The sequence below is a fragment of the Hyperolius riggenbachi genome, chromosome 5 (assembly GCF_040937935.1).
Source record: "Hyperolius riggenbachi isolate aHypRig1 chromosome 5, aHypRig1.pri, whole genome shotgun sequence".
Classification (NCBI taxonomy): domain Eukaryota; kingdom Metazoa; phylum Chordata; class Amphibia; order Anura; family Hyperoliidae; genus Hyperolius; species Hyperolius riggenbachi.
This window is the reverse complement of record NC_090650.1, coordinates 151,063,271-151,090,317: the sequence shown is the minus strand read 5'-3', so window position 1 is coordinate 151,090,317 and position 27,047 is coordinate 151,063,271. Positions and strand designations below refer to the sequence as shown.

The 27,047-nt window shown below is 39.0% G+C and overlaps 1 protein-coding gene across 1 annotated transcript; it reads right to left on the bottom strand.

Annotated features, from left to right (window-relative positions):
• Positions 1-551: 551 nt before the first annotated feature.
• Positions 552-24,435, bottom strand: INHBA (inhibin subunit beta A). Its single transcript, XM_068234516.1, has 2 exons — positions 23,746-24,435; positions 552-3,044 (listed from the first exon to the last, which is right to left on the bottom strand). The coding sequence occupies exons 1-2, from the start codon at positions 24,119-24,121 to the stop codon at positions 2,197-2,199; spliced, it is 1,224 nt and encodes a 407-aa protein (XP_068090617.1). The 5' UTR covers positions 24,122-24,435; the 3' UTR covers positions 552-2,196.
• Positions 24,436-27,047: the final 2,612 nt, after the last annotated feature.

Sequence of the window (27,047 nt, the reverse complement as noted above, 5' to 3'; positions counted from 1 at the left end):
TTCCTAAATGGCAATCCTAAGCATAAAATACTCTACCGGTTTAAAAGGTTGACACTATATTATGAAATATATTTTGTTTTTTAACTTTTTAATTAAAGAATGTTTACATGTTCTGCAATTTCAAAAGATTACTACTTTACTATTAAAACTGTGACATGTCTGACAATTTTTTGAAATGCTGGCCAATGTAGCAAGAATTTTTTAAATGTTGTATTTTTATTATTTATCAACTCAAATGGAGCTCTATTTGTAACTTTGTATCCGTGCATCTCATTTTTACAAACCTAGCACTTGAAAAAGAGTTATATACAACAGTGTACATGTTACACTATGTTTTAACTGTATTTCTTTTCTATTTTTTCTTTTTTTGTGTGTTTTTTTTTTTTTTGCAAACTGCAAACAAGTCAGAAATGTATCAGTATAAAATAAAAAATATATGAATAAAACATTTGTCTTACAATGCAAGCAAAATACTGTGGAATAATTTACAAATAGTTATATGTATGGATTTAGGTACTAATACATAAAAAAAGATTTTCTGTTTCGCACCATATTATACATACACGTATTTATACATGAGCAATTAATGAAATGATCCTGGATATACATTAAAAATAATGCAACAAAATGATTTGTTTTCAGATTTCTTCTATTCATTGTGATTCTTTGCTGTTTGATTTTATTTAATCCAAATGTGTTTTCTAGGAAATGAAAAAAAAAATGTGCATATAGCTTCCCAAAAGAAGCAACAAAAACAAGGCTGACCTTTAAGTGGATACACAGTGGTGTCATATTTGTAAGAACCGATGTAATGGGGAATGCTGGTTGGTGTGTAGTAACTTATGCATACTGTATGTATTTATTGGAAAAAACAACAACAGTGGTTTCTGTTAAATTGTAGTGCAGTTAAATAAAAAATCAAGGCAAAAATGTAAAACAACCAGATAACAATACACTTCAGACAATCACTTGTGCTTAACCTATCCCAGTAACACATGGTGCACCTTACATGCTCTGGTTTTTGTAAAAGTAGGCCACACAGTATAAAGCTTGCATTATTGTCAAAACAATGTCATTTTGTGCATACTCACAATTCTAAAATTCAAGAACATATGTCAGCATTATAAAATGGCTATCCAATTAATGGAATGGTTAACCAAACAAGAAATATGCAATAATGATAAGTTGCTGAAGTGCCTTTTTTAAAGGAAACAAAAGCTGCCTGGAAGCAGCATAATCACCCATAAATGACTGCAGATAGAGTATACAATTTTGGCTTTGATACATTTTCATTTACACTCAATCCTTTTAATTATTCCTTCCCATTTGCTCAGTGATTACCAACCACAGGCAGACTAAATCTTCACACACTTGTCTTTGGTGTAAGTGTCTCATTTAAGGTAGAAAAATATTGAAAATAGTCATAAAAATAGCTATTTTGAAGTGTGCTGTAGCAGTTCTGATATAGCTCATGTTAAGTGCAGCTCTTAAAACCTCTCTCGAAAATACTTGTTAAATAAGGATATTAGACAGGTCAAATACTGTTGTAGTGCAAATAAAAAAGAAACATTTTTTTACAAAATATAGAAATGTTTGGTTCGAGATCTGAACCAACATGTTCCTTTCAAGTATCTTTCATGAAAGAACAAAATATTAAACACGTTACTTCCACTGAAAAGTCCTTTTTCTTTTTTGTTTTTTTCTCTTTTTTGGGGGTAAACAGTTTTTAATCCCCGTAAGTTGCATAGTTCTAAGATCTTAAGCACCTTAACAAATTTTTACTTTGTATGTCTTTCCTTTTTTTTTTCTTTTTCTTTTTACTTTGCAGTAATAGTGCAGAGGAAGAAGTTGCGTCACCTGGGCAATACAATTATTAAAGAACATTAAAGGGTCAAAATAATATGGTGCTATAGACCTATGTCTGGATATCCATTTATACAACATGTATAAATGATCTTACATTTACACAGACAGGAAAGTGTTGTATATATAGACATACAGGCACATTGTTGTGCCTCTTAGTATAGTATCTATGCTCATTTCTACAAGAGCTAGAAATGTCCCTTTCATACAGTTCCAACAGCAGGTGCTGAATATGGTCTTCCTTCTTTCCTTCGGTCCATCTCCTGGTTGTCATTAATTATTTGCAAGTCATTTGCTGTTTTCTTTTCTTTTGTGTTTTCTCACTTGTTAAATTTATGAGCATCCGCATTCTTCCACAATCATGTTTTGGATATCTTTCTTGATTATATTTTGTCCATCATCATAATACAGCATGGACATAGCTCTCAGCTTAGAGGGAACACAACAAGACTTAATACTATTGAAAGGACTGTGGCCTTTAAGTCGATATTGATTAATTACTGTGGAATGAAATGAAAGAGAGGCCCCAGAAGTCCCAGCGATGTGATTAGGGCAGTCTCCCTCACAATAGTTGGCATGATAGCCAGGAGGTGCTATGATCCAGTCGCTCCATCCAATGTCTTTAAAACTGACATAAAAATGCTTTTTACAGCAGTTGCTTACTTTACCATCACATTCTAAGCCACGCTTCTTTCTTCTGTGTGGATGATCATCGGTCTGTTGAGCAACAATCATTAGGAATGGTCTGTGTGATTGTTCTTTTTCTTCCTCACCTCCATTTGTACCTGCTTCTTTCTCCTCATCATCTTTCCTCTTCCTTTTCCCAAGCAAGACAGGTGTTGCTCCATACTCTTGGCATTGATCACAAGCTACTCGAATGTCCATAGATGACTTGCCATGATTCAGTAAACGCTGGACACTCCCAGATATAGGGAATGTGTGCCAACCACTTTTCTTGGTGTCCACCACTTTCTCTGCAATCAGAACTTCATTTTTGTTTGCCTCAGGCCCTCTGTGTTCCTTCTGACCTTTTTGCTGCTGGTACAGCCGTATTGTTATTTTGGCTCGGCTTCGATTAGCTTTAGACAGTTTTAAAAATAGCCAAAGTTCTGCATCCCGAATTATTAATAAATCGCTTCCTTCTTTGGAAATTTCAAAGTGAAGAACTTTCTTTGAGGGTCCTGTGTAATAAAATGAAAAAAGAAATGTTTTAATATTATTTAAAATTCATCTCTATAATGTACATTATTGTGAGAGATTTCAATCATTTGGTATGTATTACACATAAAAACTGTAACAATACTGTAACACTGTTTAGTGTGCCAGAAGATTTTGAGCCAAATTGCTATATTCATTAAAGTTTTTTCTCATGAGTTCTTAAAGAAAGTATGACGTGAAAGTGGCATAGCAGGAAGTGAAGCAGGAAGAATCAGGTGTTTAGTTACTTCACTGATTGGATGTTTGTCGCAGGCATGACTCAGCCATGACACAGATACTTTTAAAAGCAATATAACAAGTAAAATATAAACATTGACATTAAAGGGACTCCGAGCTCAGAAAAAAAAGGAAAGTTGTACTCACCAGGGGCTTTTTCCAGCCCAGTGCTGGTCGGGAGGTCCCACACCGGCGTCCTGGCTCCTCTTCTTCACCCCGCTCCGGAATGGCTGGCAGGCCGCAGCCCGGGCGACACTCTCCCGAGTGTCGGGCTGCTTCTTCCGCATATGACGCGGATTACGTCACACGCCGGCCGCCTCGCGTCATCACGGCGGCCGGCGTGAAAGTACTGCGCATGCGCGAACAAAGCGCGCATGCGCAGTACTTTCACGCCGGCTGCCGTGATGACGCGAGGCGGCCGGCGTGTGACGTAATCCGCGTCATATGCGGAAGAAGCAGCCCGACACTCGGGAGAGTGTCACCCGGGCTGCGGCCTGCCAGCCATTCCGGAGCGGGGTGAAGAAGAGGAGCCAGGACGCCGGCGTGGGACCTCCCGACCAGCACTGGGCTGGAAAAAGCCCCTGGTGAGTACAACTTTCCTTTTTTTTCTGAGCTCGGAGTCCCTTTAAATAAAGATGATGGTCTTCATATTCCTTCAATGTTAGCTTATTTAGGTTGCCTTTCCAGAATATGTTTTTGGATAAGTATTTGTTCAGAACTAAGATTTTTACATGGATTCAGAATTTTTTTTTCTGTTATGCTCACATGTGCAGGTTCTCTGTAGTGCTTACAATCTAACAACTCATTTATTTTAGCAAAATTATATATATATTCTGGTGCCAGGTACCCTTTAAAAAAAAACACAATGCAACTGCAAATCAATATAAAAAATGACTTAACATAAGGAGGCAAAAACATTACAAATTACAGAGCTGATAGCAGGGTGGGAGTATCTTACTCTGCACAGAACAACCACATGACCACACTCATTGACTCCATCTATTCCCTCCTGTGCAGTAGAAGGAGGAGGTGGACAGGATCACCTCTGTGCTTACAGGCGATGACTGGCTGGTGTCCCCTCCCCCGTTTCTGCCTGATTATCACCTGTGGATGATGATAAGGTAGGGGAGGAGCTTACAGGCTGCTGTTCAGTACAGATAAACTTCATCTGACATTAGCACAGACAAATCCAGACAGTGAGATAATAGAAAACATTGATGAAATGGTTTATGTATAATGCACAATACTTGTGCATTGCAGATTATGATATATGCCACACAACATGCATTAAAAACACTAGCGATAACTGGGGCTTCAACAGCACCTCCAGCTGCAGTGATTCTCTCCAACTCCAGCCTTTAACTATTTTTAATATGGTTGTATCAATGTTTATATGCCTCTCACTAACTTTGCCTAACACTAACCGTAAAACTCACTCTAAGACTTCTGATACCTAACATTAACATCAAACGCTTGCCTGCCAAACCTATTAAACCAATAGCATCATACAAGATGTCAAAAAATAACTTCAACCAAATGCTTGGAGGGGAAAAAACTGATGGCGTTATTTCCTATGTCAGGTTTTCAAAGCCAGTTTACTAGGAGAAATGCTTCAATTTTGTATTCACTTTAAAATCACAAATGCATTCTTCCTACTACAGTTCTTTAAAAGTGCAAAAAGACGTCATATTCCGAATTGGAAGCCTTGAGTAATACTTTGCTGCTCTACTCTGAAGTAGAAACTTTGTAGTTTATCGGCTACCAATTATTGGATTTCTTAATAAAATGAGAATATACCTTTCTATAAAACACATGGTTCCCACGTCAGCCATGCTATAATTGATGTGACATTTATGATTGTATTTTTATTTATTTACATTGTGTTGTAACACTAATAGTCTAATAAACTAATCTTCAATTTAAGTCTAAATCCAGCTATGTGAGCATGAACCCTCATAATCACCAGTCCCTGATCATGGCAGTAACTAAGAGGTGTCCATGCATACTTTTTTGTGTTCCTGAGCACAATATAATTCTCTCAACCCAAGTTTCTTAATCTACAAATACTAAGTTATCATTTACAAACTTAGACTGGTATCATGGCCACCACTGGCCAAAAATAATGTCAAACTCTTTTTGATTTGAGAGTTTCATAGCACTTTACTGAGCAGAGGTGTAGCAGCAGTGTAAATGTGGAGCTGAAGCCTATTAGATGTCTGCTGTGACTGCTTAATACAGCTTAATGTAAGGATATATTAACTTAAAGGCATCTGTAGCTGCAGTGACTCTCTTTTTCAACTCTGGCCTAATACTGTTTTTGGTATAGTCATGCCAGTCACTCTGAAGTTGCTGCACTAGTTCAATAATACGTAACCATGAAATGTCATTAGGCTATCACTTTGATAGGAATTAGACTGCCAGCTCCTCTGAGGGTCAGTTAGGGATTTAAACAAAAAATGTACTGTGTTTTGATAGATTGCTTTTTCACTTACTGAACTAAATATGTGCAAACATATACTAATTCTGTCCCAAGGGGTATCAAAGACTTCTCCTTTTTTTACAGCTAAAAGTAATATTAAGAAAACTATAGCATCTATTTTTTTAAGGTTTGGCATTTGCTTTTGTTGTTTATTTTGATCAAAACGTTTAGCTATCATCTAATACCAACTTAACAAAGATTTCTGTAGCTTCCTTGCAACCCTGTACTTAATAGCTATGTGGCTTACTTTTCTTACTGTAAAGCATATTGGATAGCACTCTCCCTTGCAGTGCTGGGTCCCCGGTTCGCATCCCAGGACTGAAAGCACTATCTGCACAGTGTTTGTATGTTCTCTCTGTGTCTGTGTTTTTTTTTTTCGGGCACTCCAGTTTCCTCCCACATCTCAAAAACATAAAGGTAAGTTAATTGTCTTGGGAGCGCTGAGCTGGTGTCACGTCTGAAGAAGTCACGTGGGTCGTGACGAAACGCGTAACGTGACACGCTGCGCTACCCGGAAGTGAGTCCCGGCTTCCATCACCCGTGCCTCCGCTTCTCTTCCTCCCCCCAGCCCCGCCGACGCAGCTTGTTAACAGCCCGGAAACAGTGCAGGACGTTCCCATGATGGCCGTCGTAATGGTGCGGTGAGACACTGAATGTTCGGCTAAGGTTATCTTGCGGTTGCTGCATACAAAAGAAGGTGATGTGAATGTGAGCCTGGCTTTATTTGTGGGGGCTGAGGTTTGACACTGCTCCATGTGTCAGTAATGAGAAGCGTATGCTCATATATGCAGTGGCGTGTATCCCTACAGATGCACACACGGGTTGATTGCACTGCTGACCGGTGACCCAGTCTGGTTGTTCTGGATACAAGTTCACTATGGGCCTGAAGAAAAATTAACATACTATTTTTGCATGCATGTTTTTTGGACTATATAGGAGTGCACTCCGGTTCCATGCAGTAGCCCAAGTATATGGCTTGCCCCAGATCTAGTTTTTATGGGAGGGTATATGTTTGTCTGTTTCTATGTCAATAGGCCATTTTTCAGTAATAAATTGATATATTTTTACACCAGCTCAGCGCTCCCTATACTCTTTTGTTTCCTATTATCATATTTATGGGTGAGACGAGCCTATTTGGGTTGATATCCCGTACCCCTCTGTTTATTCCAAGTTAATTGTCTTCCTCCTAAAATTGGCCATTAGACATATAACCCTGGTAGGGATTTGATTGTGTGCTCCTCTGAGGGACAGTAAGTGACGAGTCTATATACTCTGTAAAGCACTGCAGAAGATGTCAGCACTATGTAAATGTTAAATAATAATAACAGAGCCTTGTTTAACCGCTTCCGGACCAGTAGGCTCTGGCCCCTTAAGGACCAGAGACTTATTGGTCAGAAAACAGGGCTCACTGTCGTCATGCCACATGGACCCACCTCTCTCCCCGTTCACACTGCTCTCCCGTCACTGAAGCCCGCTCATTTTGCTGTCAGTAGCTTAGTGAGCCAGTCAGAAGCTGATTTCATTGGCCCCTTTGTGAAGCAATTACAGAGATTACAGGGTCAGGAGCAAATGAAAGTGGCTCCTTACCGGCTCACGGAGCTCTGCTGTCATACCAACAGCAGAGTAAGTGCCTTGGTGGAAGAGCGACGCAATCAACGGTAGCAGTTGGAGTTTCCGGCACAGAAATTCAAATCTACACCCTGGCAGGGATAACAGGTCCCAAACAGGGCATAACTTATCATTATCAATTACCATAATTATCAAGGTCTAGAAACTGTTAAAGGAGGTTTAAATATTTTTATTTATAGAGTTAAGCACAAAAATAAATTTTTAAACTATGTTAATCTGCAACATATAAAAAAAAGTTTCAGTTTTCTGAATGGCTGCCCATCTACCTGGCAATGCTTTGATAACAGAATAATGTTGTGGCAAAGTTTTTCAAATCACAAGAGTTTTTAGGAAGCTATCTTAACCATACTATTCTACAGGAAAATAAGGCCTTTCTTGTTCTTACAGAGCTTGCTAGTCAACCAGAAGGCAGAGCTCTGAATAAATATCACATATTAATGTATATTAGTCTACATTCTAATAATTCATAATTTTTAATTTTTAATTCATAATTTTTAAAAAATTTGCCTCAGGCGGCAAAAAGTCTAGGGCCGGCCCTGGAAAGACAACTGTTGATTAGGTTTCCAATGCAGGAAGTAGGGGTGAGTTAGTGTTAGGTGTTGGTAGGGGAGGGTCAATGTGAGGGTTCAGTTATGATAGGTGATAGTAGGATGTTGGTAATGTTACCGGTATTCTTATACATCCATCCAGCACACAAAACAAAATTTGGCTTTACCATGCTCCTACATTTTCAAGTGCTGTTTTTACATTTATGCAGCATACATGTAAGTTATTGGGGGTGTCACCTCCCATTTGTAGTGATTACAGGAACGGGAGAAGAGCAGAAAAAGATGGAAGTTTCATTTTACTCCCATTATATTGAGGAATTGAGATGACATGAATAAAGAAGCAGGAGATAGAAAGTCAATAGTAGACAGTAGGTTTAAAAAAATCAGGAGATGAGTGACAGAGCTGAATGTTTCTGTATCTTCAGAAGTTCAATCATATTGTTACTACTGTCTGTGTACTTAGTGTGGGTAACCTGCATTTCTTTTCCTGTAGCAAACTGTGCAATATTATCCATACACCGCCTTACCCCTTAATGTTGCTTAGAAACCTTAAAGTGACACTGAAGCGATAACTTATGATACAATGAATTGTATGTTTAGTTAGGATAATTAATAGAGCATTAGTAGCAATGCAAATATTCATTTTATTTTCAGTTATATAGCCTTTTTTATAACATTACATCATTCTCTAATATTTGCAGTTCCCAAACTACACTGCATTTTAAACCATGAAACAGAGCAGAGCCAATGACCCTATGAACTTCTCTGCAGTAAAATCTTATCTGAAGTTGTCTTTCACTGTTTCTTTGATGTAAAAGTGCTTCAGAAAAAAGCACTATAGCCGACCAAGTTTGGTCGGAGAGCTCAGAGAAGCTCTTTTGCATAGATAACAACTGAAGTTTCTTAACTCTTCCTTTACTGGAAACCATATGAGACTCATATCTTTGGTACTAATGTTCTAATTCTTAGCTGTACTACACATACAATTTATTGTATCATAAGTAGAGATGTAGCGAACGGTTCGCCGGCGAACGGTTCCAGGCTAACTTTGGTGGTTCGCGTTCGCCTGGACCAAGCGAGCTTTTGCGCAAGTTCGATTCGCCCCATAATGCACTATGAGGGTCAACTTTGACCCTCTGCATCACAATCAGCAGGCAGATTGTAGCCATTCAGGCTACACTATATAAGGCAGGCTTGCCGGCCATTACACTCACTCATGTGCTTGCTAGAGACAGACTAGGGACAGCTGCTGCAGACTTGTTCTCCTAGGGAAAAATTAGTTAGGCTCTTGGCTTGCTCCTGGCTGATTGTTATTGCTAAAATAGCACCCCTCAACAGCTCTTTTGAGAGCTAATGTTTTCCAGATGTGTTTTTTGTGTGTGTTGCTCACTGACATTATACAGCCCTATCTGTTGCAGCTGGACCTTGGTAATTGTTATTACTGTACCAGCCAGGCCCTGCCTAACTATCTATACTGGGACACCTACCTATGCCTACCTAACTACGGGGGCACCTACTTACCTATACGGGGACACCTACCTACCTACCTATACTAGGGGACCTACCTATGCCTACCTACCTATACTGGGACTCCTACCTATGCCTACCTACCTATACTGGGACTCCTACCTATGCCTAGCTAACTACTGGGACACCTACCTATACTGGGTCTCCTACCTATGCCTAGCTAACTACTGGGACACCTATCTATGCCTACCTACCTATACTGGGACTCCTACCTATGCCTAGCTAACTACTGAGGCACCTACCTATTCCTACCTACCTATACTGGGACTCCTACCTTTGCCTAACTAACTACTGAGGCACCTACCTATGCCTACCTACCTATACTGGGACTCCTAACTATTCCTACCTACATACAAGAAGATAATAAGGTCGTTGCTTCATTGTGGACATACCAAATTTGATCAGCTGGACAGTCACTGTTGTTCTATCATTGAGCTACCACAGCCCGGCGACCATATGACTGCCACGGCCTGCACTCTGGCCATGTTGCGCATCAGTCCAGCACGGCCGTCACTACGCAAACAGCTGTTTGCGGTGCGTTACACAGTGAGTTTGGTGTGTCAGTGTGAAGCAGAACTCTAATTACACTCCCTGATTGATGTATACACATGCAAGATGTTTTAAAGCACTTTAGGCTTGCAATTTAGCATTCAATGTGATTTCTGCCCTTAAAACGCTGCTTTGCGTCACATCCAGATTTTTCCCCGGGACTTTGGGCATGTATCCCACTCCGCCATGCCCCCCTCCAGGTGTTAGACCCCTTGAAACTTCTTTTCCATCACTTTTGTGGCCAGCATAATTTTTTCTATTTTTCAAAGTTCGCATCCCCGTTGAAGTCTATTGCGGTTCGCAAACTTCTCCACGAATCGAACCGAAGGTTCGCGAACGGGGTACGCGAACCGCAAATCGGAGGTTCGCGACATCTCTAATCATAAGTTTATTTTCACTTTAGATTTCCTTCAAAGAGATTATTACAGGAAAGTACATCATCACATCTGCCACCGCAAACTAGTTTATAGAAAAAAGTCACACCACTGGCATAAAGTTATGTCCAGCTGTGTAGTAAAACATAACAGTACTGTACTGATATTCTTTAATACGCAGTTGAACGCAAGCTGAAGTCACCTCCTTCTTTATAATCTTTAAGACTCTACTTTGTGCCCCCAGTGGTCACTAAGTCAAGTGATTAACTTGAACCTTACTCTTAAAATGATATTTTGACCACAAAAATGTTAACGTGTTAACACATATTTACACACAAGTACAACAGAGTTAAAGACATGTTAAACAGTGCAAAGGGATGAGCAATGGTTTGCAATGTGAACTTTGAAACAATTCATCATGTTTTCAATGGCTGGAGGACCATTTGATTCCCTTTCCAATCTCTCCCTGTGAGGCTGTAAAGCATTTTAGGAAGTTTTTCACTATAGTGTCTATTCAAGTAAACATATCCCTAATGTGAGATCCCTGCAGCTGTGCATCTACCACCTGTGGCATGTATTTGGCAGCTGATGGCATTAACTAAAGGGGACCACTAATGATACAATATTGATTGTACAATCTTACCACACTTATGTAGTAGAAAGGTAAACTGAGTGAATATGAGTAGGCATTGGGTGAAACTGAGTGGTTTAGACCATGAAGGATTATGGGGTTATATCTACTGAGCACACGTTCTATCCCCGTTTGAGTGCTTGTCAATCTTGGAGCCAAGTTAAAGAAATTGCATTTGAAATTTGAGTGGTTACAAACTTACAATATCTCTGCTTTCTGAGTTTTTTTAAAATGACCCCTAGCATGTGTAATCTTCAGCTACAAATCATGTATATATCCGAATAAAAACCTACTAATGAATAAACTGAGGTTCCCATTCTTACCAAGTAAAATAATAGAGTTGACTATAAAGCTAGGAGGCCTTTATAGTGCCCCCTTTATGGCACCCATCCCTTATAATGAGCTTATGGGGTAGTGCTAGCATAATGCTGCAAATATGCTGTGCTTCTATAGATCTTCTATAGATTTGCATACAAAAATGCAAGACTCCCTCAGTACCGGCCCCTTGTTCCATGCAAAGAGTACTCCATGTACTGGAACTCACACAGGCGTCACACAGTAGCTGCCAAGTACCATATTCAGCTTCCCTGTGGACATGATTTTATTGAATCCTAATGAGGCTCAATGTTAGAGGATACAATAGGCAATGGGCAGCACCTGACTAAAGACAAGAGCCCTGACAGCTCACACCAGGAATGGCAATTAGCATGTGCCACATATTTACTGCATACTTTCAGGGGCACCAGTGGCCACTGACCTAATTTACAACAGAAATTTCATTTTTAATGTCATTTTGTGGCCAAATAATCTTGGATTTATATTTCAATTAACATTTTTTCATACTTAAGACCTGGCGACCAATTAAAGTAAAATTAAAGCATAAATGAAACAATATTACAACAAATATTATTCACAACACAATAACCACAGTAACTGCACATCTACATATATAAATCTATCTATCTATCTATCTATCTATCTATCTATCTATCTATCTATCTATCTACCTATCTAGCTAGCTAGCTAGCTATCAATACAGTATTCTATTATCTTTATGGCATTCTTTCAGTTTGTTTGTCTGACTACCTACATCTTTTTATTAGTCTCTCTGTGTTGCATAAGCTAAATTTGAAAGGTATTTTGAGGAAGCTTTGTCACTGTCATTTATGTTTCTAATTTAACATGCTGCGTACATGTTAATTATAGCACAATGCGGGTAGATGTGCTGAGGAATGGATATTATCAGGGAACAGCATATTTTGGGATGTTTTCTCTTATGCATATACTTGTTGGCATAATGGTGCTGATCGTGAACATCATGATGTGGGGGCGTTCCCTTGATTGAGACTCCATGTTCTTGGCAGTGGGTGAAATGAGTAATAGGTTCTGCTGGGTTATTTGATCATAAGCAAATGAAGTGTTTCTTATTATAACAAGTATTACTTTATTACAGGAAGGCAGAGTTTTTAAATTGATTTACTGTGTAAATATAGAATAGAGTTAAATGTGTATTGCTATGTTTGTTAAAATAAGTGATATAAGCCGTTTAGGTGATGACTAGTCAGTATAATGTTTTATAGCCTTTCAGTTTGTTTGCTCCTACAGCATAGGAAGGCCTGTGTTTTTAATTGCCAAAATATGTCATAGACTGATAACAGAAGCACAGAAATAAACTGCAGCTTTGCTTGGAGAAGATTTTAAAACCCATGTAGTCTTTACACAGCACAGTTTTGAAGCACAAAAGGACTACCCCACTGACAAGGTCTAAACAGCACAAGATTATTGCAGCTCCCTGTTCTGGAACCTAATCAAACAGAACATTTTTGCAAGGCAGACTGCACAGAAGTGCAGGCCTACAGTATGTTTTTATTCTGTGGAGTCTGTGTGGAGTAATTCAGGAGTAGATACAGCTTAAAATAGCCCAACTAATCATAACATTTAGCAATATACTTACAGCAGAGTACTTTCTGTTGATGTCATGTTTTGTACTTGTGAATTCTGTGGTCATACACTTTCTTGAACTTTTCACAAAAGCAATCAGGGCATTGCACTTATGGGGGCTAAATTCTAAAATGTAAATGATGTCACAGGGCACTTACAAAGACTATGCAGGGAAATGAAACAAATTCAGTGCTGCATAATATGTTGGCCCTTTATAAATACAATAAATAAATAAATAAACGGTGTACTTACTAAACACTGTTTAGTTAAAGCGGGATTGTCACCATAAAAATCAAATTCCAACAGCAACTGGTCTGAGTGTATTAAGTGATAAAGATACTAATCCTTCATTCAAAACTTTTTCTGCTGTTATGATTTGGAGTTATCACATACTTAAGGAGCACTGGCCCTTTAGTAGTCAGTGCCAAACAGTTGCATGCTGGGGGTTATTTTTATCTATAATATATTCCTCCTCTTCCATTTATTTTCCTGCTTAGCTGCTTATCTGAAACACGATCCCCTGCTCACTTGTGTTTACAAGCAAGGCTGAGGTGACTCAGTGATTGATTGGAGGAGAAAAGAAAAAAAAGTAAAGGGCAGAAATGACATCAGGATTTAGCCTAAACTGTGGGCAAAAGACATGGTTCCCACCAGGAAAAGAATTATCTTAATTTACTATATAAAATTCACTGAAATAAAAATGTGGACAGTACAATACAGGTGCTATGTAAGTAGATCAAGTAGTTATCTACTTATATATGTGTTTTTTCCCTGGCATAGTATGGCTAATCCTACTGCTTTAAGCTGCAAGTAAACAGCTACTGTAGTGTACAACTAATGGTGCCAGCAATGCACAATATTTTCCACAGATGCCATCATTTAATTATATTATTACAATCGAATTGCACAGAAAACCACACGGTATGTGGAGAAAATTGTTGTGAGATGATTCTATGGTCAATTGGAATACAGAATTGTGTTGATCGGAATGTTGAATTTTACAATTATATCTGAAGAGCAAAAGCCCCCTAATCAACCGGTTTGTAGGAACAATCAATAATTAGCATCTGATTACTTACAATCCAGCAAATCAAATGATCACATCTGAGGAAAAATTGTACCCTTATTGGGCTCCTTAATAGACACTGAGCATAACCATAGCTGCTGGGATGTAATAACGTTGTTCATGCCCAGCAATACAATATGAAGGTTTCTACTCCTCGTTAATGTACAGAGGCATAGTGCATGAGTACGGTGGCTAATATGCGATCCAATGGCAGACTGAATTCTCAGATGGCATTGCACCTGTGCACCTAGCTTTAAATGTATCAATGCTATTGTAAGACTAAATAGATTGCAAATGATTAGGCTTGTTATACACCAGTACCTTCCCCTCTACTTGTTGTCCAAGATTGCTGTTGCATAGGATGGAAAAGTTCAGACAAGTACCTTAGACAAGTATGCCTCTCATTTCTTTAGAATGGACATGGATTACAGCCTCTGCCACCATTCATGCTATAATCTCCACTTCCATAAATGGCTCTCCAATGCAGAAAGGTATCACTGGTCCTCCTCACAGTCAGAACATACGCTGTCACACTTCTTCACTTTCAGTCATGCATTTAGTAGAGCATTAGTTTAAATCAAGGCTGTCTAACTCCAGTTATTGAAGGTTACTTTAATTCCAGTATTTTGGGATGGACAGAGCAATGCTAGGTAAACCATATGTTATCTCATTCCATTCACTCGTATGTATTAATTACTACTATTATTATTATTATTATTATTATTTAGTATTTATATAGCGCCGACATATTACGCAGCGCTGTACAGTGTATATATATATATATATTGTCTTGTCACTAACTGTCCCTCAAAGGAGCTCACAATCTAATCCCTACTATTGTCATATGTCTATATTATGTAGTGTAAGTACTGTAGTCTAGGGCCAATTTTAGAGGGAGCCAATTAACTTATCCGTATGTTTTTGGAATGTGGGAGGAAACCGGAGTGCCCGGAGGAAACCCACGCAGACACGGAGAGAACATACAAACTCTTTGCAGATAGTGCCCTGGCTGGGATTCGAACCAGGGACCCAGCGCTGCAAGGCGAGAGAGCTAACCACTACGCCACCGTGCTGCCCTGGAAACAACAACACAATAAAGGGTGTTCCATTGTGCATTAAAATGTTTAACACTGGGTCAGCCTCCTAAAATCCCAATTACCAGATGTAATGTAACACACACACCAGCTCTCAGCAGCAAAAAAACTATGATACAAATGTGCAAGGATATCAGCTCTCAAGGGCTGAACAGTTTAAACTGATACTTCCTGATGGCAAGGAGCCAGCAACGGTGGGGGGGGGGGGGGGGGGGCATGGCTTAAACTAGCAAGCCCATGTGGCTAAAGGAGGAGTGGCTCAGACTGACCTGGACAAAGAAGACCTTTGCAGGTCTCTGAGGAACAGGTGATATTCAGTGGTACAGTGAGTAATTTATTATATTTTTATTTTGCAAACATTACAAGTTTTGTTATATTTTTTTAATCCCTAATTAAATTTAAAAAAAATGTTCTTGAAAAGCAAATAGAAATATGGGCCTGAGCTGGGGTTCTGAATAGAATATTCAAATGAAAGATTTCAGGCCAATGCATACAAAATTGATATATACAGGTCTGAAACTATGGGCTCCATATGATGAGGATCCCCAGTGCGGGTGAACAGTTAAGGCAATTATTTCAAGAAGAGAACAGAGGCGCGAAAAGGATAAAAGGAAGCTAAATGAGCTTAAAAACCAAATTCTTGGTAAATAGAGTTCATAAATAAAATATATTGACTGTCTTTACTACAGTCGTTGTGTGTCTACTTGGAGGAGGTAAGTCCACCACTACCTCCTCTATTTACCAAGAATTTGTTTTTTAAGCTCATTTAGCTTCCTTTTATCCTTTTGGCATCTCTGTTCTCCTGCATGATATTGAGTCCACCCTGGGTGGAGGGTTGAACCCCCTTTTTTCTCATCTACAGAGAGCGACTTCTTATTCCTGAGTGGGGTCAGGAAAATCTCCCCACCTGCCTTTACAGTGGTTGCCTAATGGTAACCCTGGTTTGTGAGTATTAATATTTACTCTATCTAGTAACCATTTACCAGTACATATTACACTATTGGGGCTCTTGGTGTTCCTTGTTTTTATTTCAAGAAGAGAGCTGTTCCTTTGAAATGCCATGAAGCAACTGCTGCCAGAAATTTTTATGCAAACATGGAAACAACAACACAATAAAGGGTGTTCCATTGTGCATTAAAATGTTTAACACTGGGTCAGCCTCCTAAAATCCCAATTACCAGATGTAATGTAACACACACACCAGCTCACAGCAGCAGAAAAAGTTAAAAGGTTAGAGCACTGACCATCATGCCCAAAAGCAGAAGGGCTCCAGACTGAAGCACGGACCTGTCACCTTGTAGCTAGTGGCGTTCACGCTGTCATCAGCAGCCAACATGGAGACATGACTCGAACTTTGTCATTTTCAAGAATGTGGCACAATCTGGACAACGTCTACCTTTGGCCACAGTGGTTAGTGTTCCAGCAGTTTTTTTTTTTCAATCTTCCTCACTGTTGTGAGCTGGGACACTGGTTACATCACATCTATTAAGTGAGATTTTAAGGGGCAGAAGCCAAGTATTAAAAGTTCAGTGATCCAGCAAACTTGACCCCTTTTTCGTGTAATTGTGTGCTATTACTGGCAGATGTTTCTAACATCCACCTGAGTCATTGAAGCCTAGCAAGGACTGCTAAAATGTTGCAGGTTAGAGACTGTGTTATTGCGTCGTATCTGCAATGAAATGCAATCTCTCTGTAATATACCCAGGCAAACATGACTTTATTACAAACACTTCTCACTGCAGGCGTGCGGGCGACTGAAATGCCTAAACACTATTTCATCAGTCTAAACAATTGCTACTATAGGCTGTCCCATTCCGGGAAAACAATTATACATTTTTACTACCTAATAAAAAAAAAATCCAGGTGAGGTTTGAAATACATTATCCAGGGATCTACAGCTTTAGACAATCTTATAGAGTAATCAGGTTTGCATCCACATTATACAATGGGCAGCATTCATTCAACTTTGCCACCTGAGAAATTTACTATTTTTTGAGGTAAGTATCACTAAGGTTTACTTGCTTAGGCTTTGTTTATTCATAGAGCATTTGCTATGGGAAAACAGCTCAAGGTATTTTTGGTCACTAAACTGCCTTTTGGATGAAGTAAATGCCTTGTCAGTTCATTTTTATGACAAGCCATATTCACTTCACTTGCCTCAGAATTTTAACGACAAACTTTGCCATTAAACACTTGCAAGTTTTTATCACTTTTAAAGGAAAGTATAATCTCCATTCCAGATATTATAGAAATGAAATGCCACAAACATAGCACTGGTACATGGCGCTAAGCTGCAAAAGAACGAAAAATACTGTATATACTATATAATGAAAGCACAACTAACAAGTGACCTTGTTGTGAGGGAATCTTGTTGGCTGCTGTATCTCTCAAGAGAGTCACTTGATCCGGCCACCCCGAGCTGCTTGTTTACTCTGTTGATCAGGTAAGCAACCAATGGAGTCTTTGAGGCAGGAGCAGCCAGACTCTCACCTGAGCAGTGCAGGCCTTTCTTTGTTTTGTTGAAGTTGGAGGTTAACTTTAATTGAAACCATGATTAGGGATAGCAGCATTAAAGTATCATTAGTCATTGTGGTGATGTGGTTGCCTCTGATTGGTAAAGACAGGATGTAGCGCTTTATGATAGCCACACAAGAACAGATGTTACTGCAATGTTTTTAAACCATTGATTTTAAAATGATCTAAAAATGCCCTAAAGTAATGGTTTTCAAACAATCACATTTTTCCAGCTTTCCAGCTTTCATGAAAACACTTAGACTGAAAAGGATCATTTTGCTCTGATGCGATTGTTTCATCAAATCAAAAGTTTTATTGAGTGATGCCAATTGACACGTGCATGATCATTATTATGTACAAACACAGGTGCAAAGAAAACTAAAGAAAACCTAGAGCCGTTGCCCTTAGCAACAAACTAGGAGAAAGTTGCTGGAGGAACAAATGATTTTAGAGTTATTCTTTTAAACATCTGTTTGACATTTGCTCTAGCTCTGTTTGCGCTTATCTTGATTCGTCAATCCCGCTGCCTTTTTCTATAAGGCAAAAAAGAAAATGCAGTGACGCAAACTATCTTATTATACACACTGACTTTCCTGCTGTAAAGTAAGCTAAAATCTGATCGGTTGCTATGCATATGGATATGGTATGCTGTTGGTTGCTATCCAGTTTGCATGTTATAACTGCTCTTAGCACCATCTTATTAAATAAGTCTGTTAAGCTACAGGGGATGGGTTTTGATGAGGCTGCAAGCCCTCTTTGTTAGTGAAGGTCAAACATTTATGTATCCAGCCAAAACCTCAAACCCTTCAAACAACATGAGCAGAGCAGAAACACTCCTTACAAAATTTGTATGTGCATAAAATAATAGGCAAACCAAATAAGGCTTTGCTGCTTGCAGAGGCAATATGTGTAAAGCTTATGAGAAATATTGGCGTATTATGAGGGACTCTTTCAGAGAGCTATTACATATACAATATTTGTATAACTTTCTGAATCTCCCTTGACTTCTGTGAAAAGACCGCTTGGCATGACATACCATGGCCTGGCTGATAAATACCAACAGTTAAATTATCCAGAAATAAACTTACAGAGCAGTTTGATTTCCTGCTAAAATAACTTCAGCTGCTCAGCAGAATTTCAAAAAAGGATGCACAGTTTATTAAAACAGCAAACCATTTCCTCAAACATTAATGAGAGCTTTATGCTGGAGATTCCCTGTTACAATGCAGGCCTATTGAAGCATCTCAATTATCCTGGTCAGTCAGCGTTATAACAGTAGTGAATGGCACAAAATAGCAGCAATCTTATGAAACAGATGTGAGTTCATTGTGGTATGATCACAGAAGAGATGCATTTTGATAGGGGCTACGTATTACTGGACGTTGCTGTGCCTTCAGATGCCTTGTGGGATAGGTCGATTAAATGTCTGCTGTGGACGTGATCAAATGGTTAAAAGAGTGAGCAAACATATTTCAGTAGCTGCTAAAGTATGTTGCTGAATAAATATTAGACAATCTTATTGGTAACTGGAAAATGTGGTATTTTATGTTGAAGAGCAAAAGTATGGTTTAACCCATTTAATCAGCACCATGGGGCAGGGCCATCATCTGAATAGTAACCTTTGCTGGCACCATACTCGGTCCACTTCAGGGCTCCTTCTGGGCTTTTTATGCAAGGTAAAAATTTGGAATGCACACCCTTGATTCGGACCGTGAGTAATGCCTATAATGGCCCTGACATTGAGTTCCATAGCTATTGCATACCTATGCAAATGTCCACCATGCCTTTAAGAAGAATATGCAGTCTAATTATACAAGGAAGATTAGGTTGTTGTTTTTCGCTCAGAATTTATGCTTAGCAACCGCAGTGCTATAAATAAGGAGAGAGACACTTTATTCTCTACTTGCATGTTTCTTCCACGTCAGTTAACTCATTTTCAAAATGAGAAAAGCTTTCTATAATGTCCCATCAATAGAGTGCAGCATTCCTTGAGTTTATTCTCCTCTGTCACTTGCCTAAGTCAAACAGTTGTGGAAGTTCTGATAAATGCTACCCTATGGGACCCTGTTGGTATTGAAATATTGCCCTTGTTTGCCCATTTTCAATATGATGTAAATGATTGCAGAAAGGTTCAAATTCATCAAGATGACAGTGGCTAGAGATCTGATTATACGCAATGAGAAAAATCTGACCCATCTCCTGTTAACTGCAGTCACAGTCAATGAGAGAATCACAAGCAGAAAACTACCTAGAAAGGCTTTTGTCTATGTGTATAACAGAGTTCTAAATCATGAGAAAGTCAGCTTGCAGACATATTAAATCAGGGGCCAATATTCCCAATCCTGAGCAGAGAAACACTGCATTGTTTGCCATTTCTTGTGGGCGACAATATATATTTTTATTTGGCTCAGCCTCCTTTACTCGGAAAAGTGGAGATGCTGCTTTTATATAGCAGCTTGTGCCAGTGGATAGGGCAGCAGATAACCAATGAGAGTTTAGCAATGAGACTCTGCATTTATGTATTCATGTAAAAGAAAGCAGCTGGCAAAATTCAGACTGCAGTAGCCAGTGCCCTCTAGTGGCCAGTTAAATGAAGCTACTGTAAAGCAGAGCAGCAAGTTTGGCAGAATGCATTAGAACACATTTTAACTCATTGCATAAGGAAGACAAAAATGAAAATAAAAAGCAATTAAAAAAAATCAATGCCTGAATTCTTCCAATTATACCCTTAAATGTACTCACATGCAATCATAACAGCTTATGAGCGATTGTTATTATTATTACAGCATGACATCTCCTTTAACGTCATTGCATACATCTTTAATGTACCATGGCATCTGTTAAATAGCTAATACTGCATGCAAATCATTAGCTGAATAACTCTGTTGACACTCAGCCAGAATAATAATAACATATACTGGCTCTATGTCAAGTGCTAGTTAAGTTAACTGACTAATGTAGTATTACAAAAGAAGAAAGGCCAGATCCAAATGTTATTTGCATTCTTTCACTAGCTGCATTTTTCTTTTTTTGCATTTTCATTACAATAACATTAATGCCATTTTGGCCCCTATAACACTGTGATAACATGGGATACCAAGCTGCTGCAACATCTGGAGCAAGCACAGTTTGGTTTTATGGAACATGTGACTTCTAGCTGTGTTTAAAAGTATTTGATCTTATTTGCCAGTGTACAGTAAGTTAAAAAGCCCCCTGCTAAGTCATTAGGTATCAATTAAGCTGCTAATGAGCTGCGAATGATGGCATAAGCTCTTTGTGGCCCTGTTACTCTCCGCTGATGAGCCATGAGCTGTTGGCCTAGCAGTCAGGCATTGGTTAGTCTTGGTGAATTCACCTGTCCTGATGTGACTCCACAAAATCTCCACGTTCCGCTTCTTTTCACTAACACACCCTGAGTTTGGGCAGCTTTCAGTGTCATGCAGCAACCACCCATTCCAAAGAATGCTTTTTGGCAGTTTCAAGCCAACCAGATTAGATCATTTCATTTTCAGGGTTGTTGTAGGGTTGCAGACAAGCCCAGTGAAAGCAGAGGAACTTCTTAAAAGACTGACATCATAAGCCAGCTGCAATCTAGCCACACCAGAATGCTAATTGATATGACATCAGTACGTCAGTGAGGTACCCCCAATTACATATGAACTACAACAATGACTCAAAATGCATCTAAGCGACTGTGGACATTCTTTAGACAATCAAAAAGAACTAGAACTATTTTTTTTTTAAATAAATACGTCCCTGCATCTTACTGACATCTAGCAACTTATCATTGCCCTGATTCACGTTCTTAAAAATGCAATGTGCATGTAAATTAACATTTTCCTGATAAAAATTGGCATAGTGATCTGAGTATTGGCGTCAATGCCTTAAAGCCAGAAGGATAGTACCTATATATAATCTTGTGTAGGGAGATTATGCATTGTGCCAATAGAGATCGCAAGAAGCATCTGGGTGATACCAGAAGTGAAAATGCATCTTTATTATGTTTAATTAACTCTTTACCACAGAAAGTGGATTGGTGAAGTACTATAAGTATTGGATCTTTTCTGTTGTACAAATTTCATTTTTCAAAATGAAAAAGTTTGGTTTCTAATATTAGAATTCATAACACATCCACGTGGATGGGGAGATATAATGCAATGCATTATTGTATATTCAGAAGCGGTGAACATCTAATTTGAAATCAAACATACACGCGCACGCAGACACACAAACATGCATACACAAAGTCCCACAGGCACACAAGCACACACACACAACAACATGCAAACACACACATAGACGCACATGCAGATACAAAAAGTCACACGCACACACACACACACTCATGCACATAGACACACACACACACACGCACACACACACACACACACACACACACACACACACACACACACACACACACACACACACACACGCACACGCACACTCATACACATAGACACACACACACACACTCATACACATAGACACACACACACACACACACACACACACACACACACACACACACACACACACACGCACGCACACACCAAGTCTCTCCTGCAGACAGAACATCTGAGTCAACAGGTTTTTTAAGACTGGAAACTCTGAGTGCTGTCTTAATTGTTTATATTGCAGCAGCACATTTTAAACAAAATTGCTTATAGTTCCCGCACATACTTTGCCTACTGCACTAAGCAATGGCCTTTTTTTTTCCTAAGCAAGGACATTTTTTTCTATTTGACAGAGACACAAATAAAAAAGTTCCCTAGCCAATTCTTTAAAAGTTGTGACTAACTTAAAAGCAACCATACACTATAGATATTCACACTATGCAAGCGATCGATATCTCCCTGACCGGAAATCATCTTGGAAGTGGCAATCATTGTAGTACCTAAGACCGCCCAATTTCTATCTGATTTCAGATTAAATATATTAAACATCAATGAAAATGCTGCCACTGCTAGCTTTGTACCAACCAAAGCAGTACAAAGCAATGTGGCTACCAATCCCTTGCCACTCCCATTTTCACCCAATCGATACAAAGGATCCTGATATAAAGATACTAGATCAATGTTTTATCAATATATTGATAAATAATTATAAAGTGATGCCCTAGTTCAAATAAGTTCTTAGTTGTTACGGTTTTATCTGTTTGAAAGTCTAAATTCACATAGCTATGGTTAGCTTGGATTTGACAGCCACACAGCTACTGCCTACTCTAGTCTGTGTTCAGCAACAGTTTTCCAGCACAACTAGTTGAACATGCTGAACTTTTTCCTTATGAATGGGAGAGGGGAGTCATGTCAAAACATTCTCAACCTAGGGCTGGAATTCTGGTGACTTTTCAAAGCCTGTCTTAGAAGGAGTTAAAAAAAAGCAAAGGGGAAAAAAGTAGCTCTTACACACCTTTATCTCTCCTGCACTGAGCTGAACAGTCCACCGGAGATCTGAACACTGCAGTGGGATATTCTGGCTTCAACTATGGAATCGAGGTATGTACAGCTCTTGCACTCATTGACTTGCCTAATTTCACAGCTGTAAACACTGCGAGCACACAGCTAACTGCTCTCTGCTACCTGGAATGGCAGCTGCACATTTTTTTGGCAGCACGTTAGCTCAGTCCCACCCTCTATAGAAGATCTGCTACTTTTTGCTTTACTTTGTGCTAGTTTTTATGCCACTGATTGTCATTAGCCCTTCACTGAGGCTGAAACCTGTGGCTGCGAGTAAAGTTATTGTTATTTTCTGTCACGCTAACTGATTGCATTGCTAGATGAAAAACATGCCCTAAGGCTCTCAGTAATATTTAGCACTGCTAGCTGGAGGTTCTCATTGAGTTTTGGAGAATGCCTGTACCCTCCCCCTCTCACACACTTGTATACTCTGTTAAAGTCTGTTCAGAGATAGCTTATTCTATGTGAATTTAGCAAATGTAAACAAGCAGATTGCAGCCAAGGTTAAATCACAGCACATTTTTTCCTTTTTTACCATGGTGCAATGGAGTTTGCAAATGTCCCCCTGAATATTACACTACACACAGAAACTAAAACTTTCAAATGCAAAAGTGTAACTTTGAACACTGCCACTCACCTGCTTCAGCAAATGTGATGATTTCTGATGTTTGCTCCAGTATTTCATTCACTTCTGCCCTCCGTGCAATTCTATCATCTATCTGCACTTGCCCATCATCTCCCACTTTCCCCACATGAACTTTCTTGATGGCATTTAAAAGAGCTGCTTTAGGCACTGACTGTGTGATGTTGGGTCTGTCTCTTAAATGCAGCATATTCAGAATGTGCTTCTTTACTGCCTCCACCATGTCAGTTTGAGTACTGGGTGCATCCCTCAGGGAGCATGATGGACAGTCAGTGATTGAACTGTGTCCCTCAGCTCCTGGAGTTGGTGTACTTCTGACTATAATCCAGCAAAGTACCAGCAAAAATCCATTCAGCAAATGCACAGGCATCCTTGCACCAGTTTATAGCTGCTTCTTTTCTTTCTCTTCTTAATTCTGGGTGGGGGGAATGAAATGTATCCTTTTAGTAAATTTGGACTTTTCTTTCTTCTTGAAAAATCATAATATTCTGAAGCAAAATCAAAAAGAAAAGAGGAAAAAGTTTGTCAGTATAGATTTGGTTTGCAGTTTCTCTCTCTAGCTTCAGTAAGTGCTGTGAATACTTGAGGCTGTCAGTGAGGGAAGCTGTGATTTCTGTCTCACACACAGGGGGAGAGAGAGAAAGAAAGAGTGAAAAAGAGACAGAGAGAACGGTTTGGCCTCAAGTGAGTGAAGTGAATGAGAGAGGGTGGGAGTTTAGTCTACAGTATGAGTAAGGACTGAAGGGGAGGAACAGTCTGACAGGCTCCCTCCTTGCTCCCTTTTATACACACCTCTTTCAGCATATTCCCAAGCTCATCATGCATTCACCACCTCCTTTTATCTTTGTTTTTTTTTCTTTCCTTTTACTTCGTGCCTCATTCTTCTCTCAGACTGTATTCCTTTTTTCTCTTCCCCTCGTGTTTTCTAGCACACCTGTACTTTTGTACTTTGTAGCAGTACTAATGCAGTTTGCACTGTCTCGCACACTTAGGAGCAGCCAAATCTTTCACACTCTTCTCTCGACAAGTATCCTAACTTGAGTCTCAGACACCCTTGCTGCTCTTTCCTCATTGTAAACTGCTCACAGAGGTCTCATTATCTGCAGGGCTCTGATCAAGACAACTAGCAGAAGAGGGAAAGGAAATTAAAGAGATACGTTCAAACCTGACAGAAATATTGTTCACAAGCACTATTATTGTGAAATGACAGTAATGACACAACTTTTGCCATAGACATGCGACTCATTCTGCTGAGCAACTTCAGTTGCGCTTTTCCTGTGTAAGTGATTCAACAAGTGACTTGTTTTACTACTACTGACTGCTCTATATGTCTGTTTTTCATCCTTTGACGAAATGTGCTAGACGGTGCTGCATGCTTTAGGCTCAGACATTAGATCTTCAGTGTGTAATCCAAACTACTTAGACATATAGCCTAAAGTGTCACTGTATGTCCAGTGTGTTTGTGTGTGTGTGTGTGTGTGTGTGTGTGTGTGTGTGTGTGTGTGTGTGTGTGTGTGTGTGTGTGTGTGTGTGTGTGTGTGTGTGTGTGTGTCTGTGTCTGTGTCTGTGTGTGTGTGTGTGTGTGTGTCTGTGTGTGTGTGTGTGTGTGTGTATATATACATATATATATATACACACACACACCACACCACACACCACACACATTGGTATGATAATTATGATAGAACTATACTTTATGGAGTTAAGATGCAGCTTTATGGAGTTTATACAGCTAAGATGCCTATTTATTTTAAAATATGAAGCATAGCTGACTGTGAATGGTCAGTACAATTCCAGATCAGGATGTAAAGCAGTGCACACAGTCCAATTGTTGTTTAGGATAGTTTCTCACTAACTTGTCTTACTATTTCTAGTGATGAGGGTGTAATGTATTTACAGTAATATATAATAATAACTGGTATAGATGAGAGTCCTGCAACCAGTCTTACCACAGCTTCAGAAGTGTGGTAAGTTTAGCTCATCTTCTATTTCACCAGATAAGTGAAGTTTTGCCATAAAATAATTTCACTCAGTTTGCAACAAGTTTCCACATGGATGTCAAAACTTGACACATAACAATTTATATTGAATGCATTTGAAACAGTGAAATCGAATTTATTCTGTCAAATAGGGCATCATAAGAATCTGTATAGTGCAGAATGAAGACGTATGGCTTACATACTATAAAGTTACGCTTTTTTGGATGATACTTTTTTTCTTCTTTTTAAGACTTGGCTCTCAGTGCAAGTGGACCACACGATGTGTAGTATAGTAAATGTCTGAAAACCAAAGGCTTATAATAATGCATATTAATATCATGTCTTTCTGTAAACAACCCAACTGAGAGCTATAATTATGGCTTATTTACAGTGCCGAGTCTGAAAGTGAAGCAGAAGTTCAGCTGCATACATCTTTAACACAGCAAGCAGTCCTGGTTCTCCTAGGAAACTGACTTTAGGAAAATGTTAAATGTTCCTGTGTAAACCTATTTATGTCTCCCATGCTAATTGTAATTTCTCCAAATCAGGTCCCTAGTGGTGATTGGATCATTTTGTAAATTTGCTTATAGTTTTGTGTACAAACAGGCAAGCAGGCAAAGACGTACACACACATTCACTAAACATTGCCTGCGGATAGGCACATGCTGAAATATTTATCTTTTTTTCATCTATGTGAATTTCCATCATTCATTGACATGCAGGTGAAGTCTCAACTTTTGAACAGACTTTTGTATTTTGATCAGTAATTTTAATATCTCTCAACAAAAAGTGTTGTGAAATGTATCAAACATTTCCTATTTTATTTTAGTAGCATAGAATTTGGACTTTTACAGAGTTTACCAACAATGCTGATAGTTCATCGGGTCATATAGTTAATGTCATGAATTTCTAGTTATGTTTGAGCTAGTCAGAGAGAGCTACAGTACTTCACAGTTTTCTAAGACAAGAAAAAAACACCTTATACGAGTGTAGCATGAAACACTTTGACAAAAGACATGCCCCTGTCATATATCCAGTCAGGCCCCCAAAATAGCCATGAAAAATTCACAAGCAAAAGATATTTTCATTTTTGTAATTACTCAGTTACTTTTGCTCTCACTATTTTTCATTATATTGGCATCTGGGAAATACTGGTACATCAGTTTAGAGATTGGGCTTAACATTATGTAGTGCATCCATAGGTGTAGCTGTGTTAGATGGGTCCTGTTTTTTTTTCAACAATGGTGACACCCACCAACTCCAGTGATACTCATAAACCAGCCGTATAATGCTAAGCAATTTTATTGGATCCCAAGA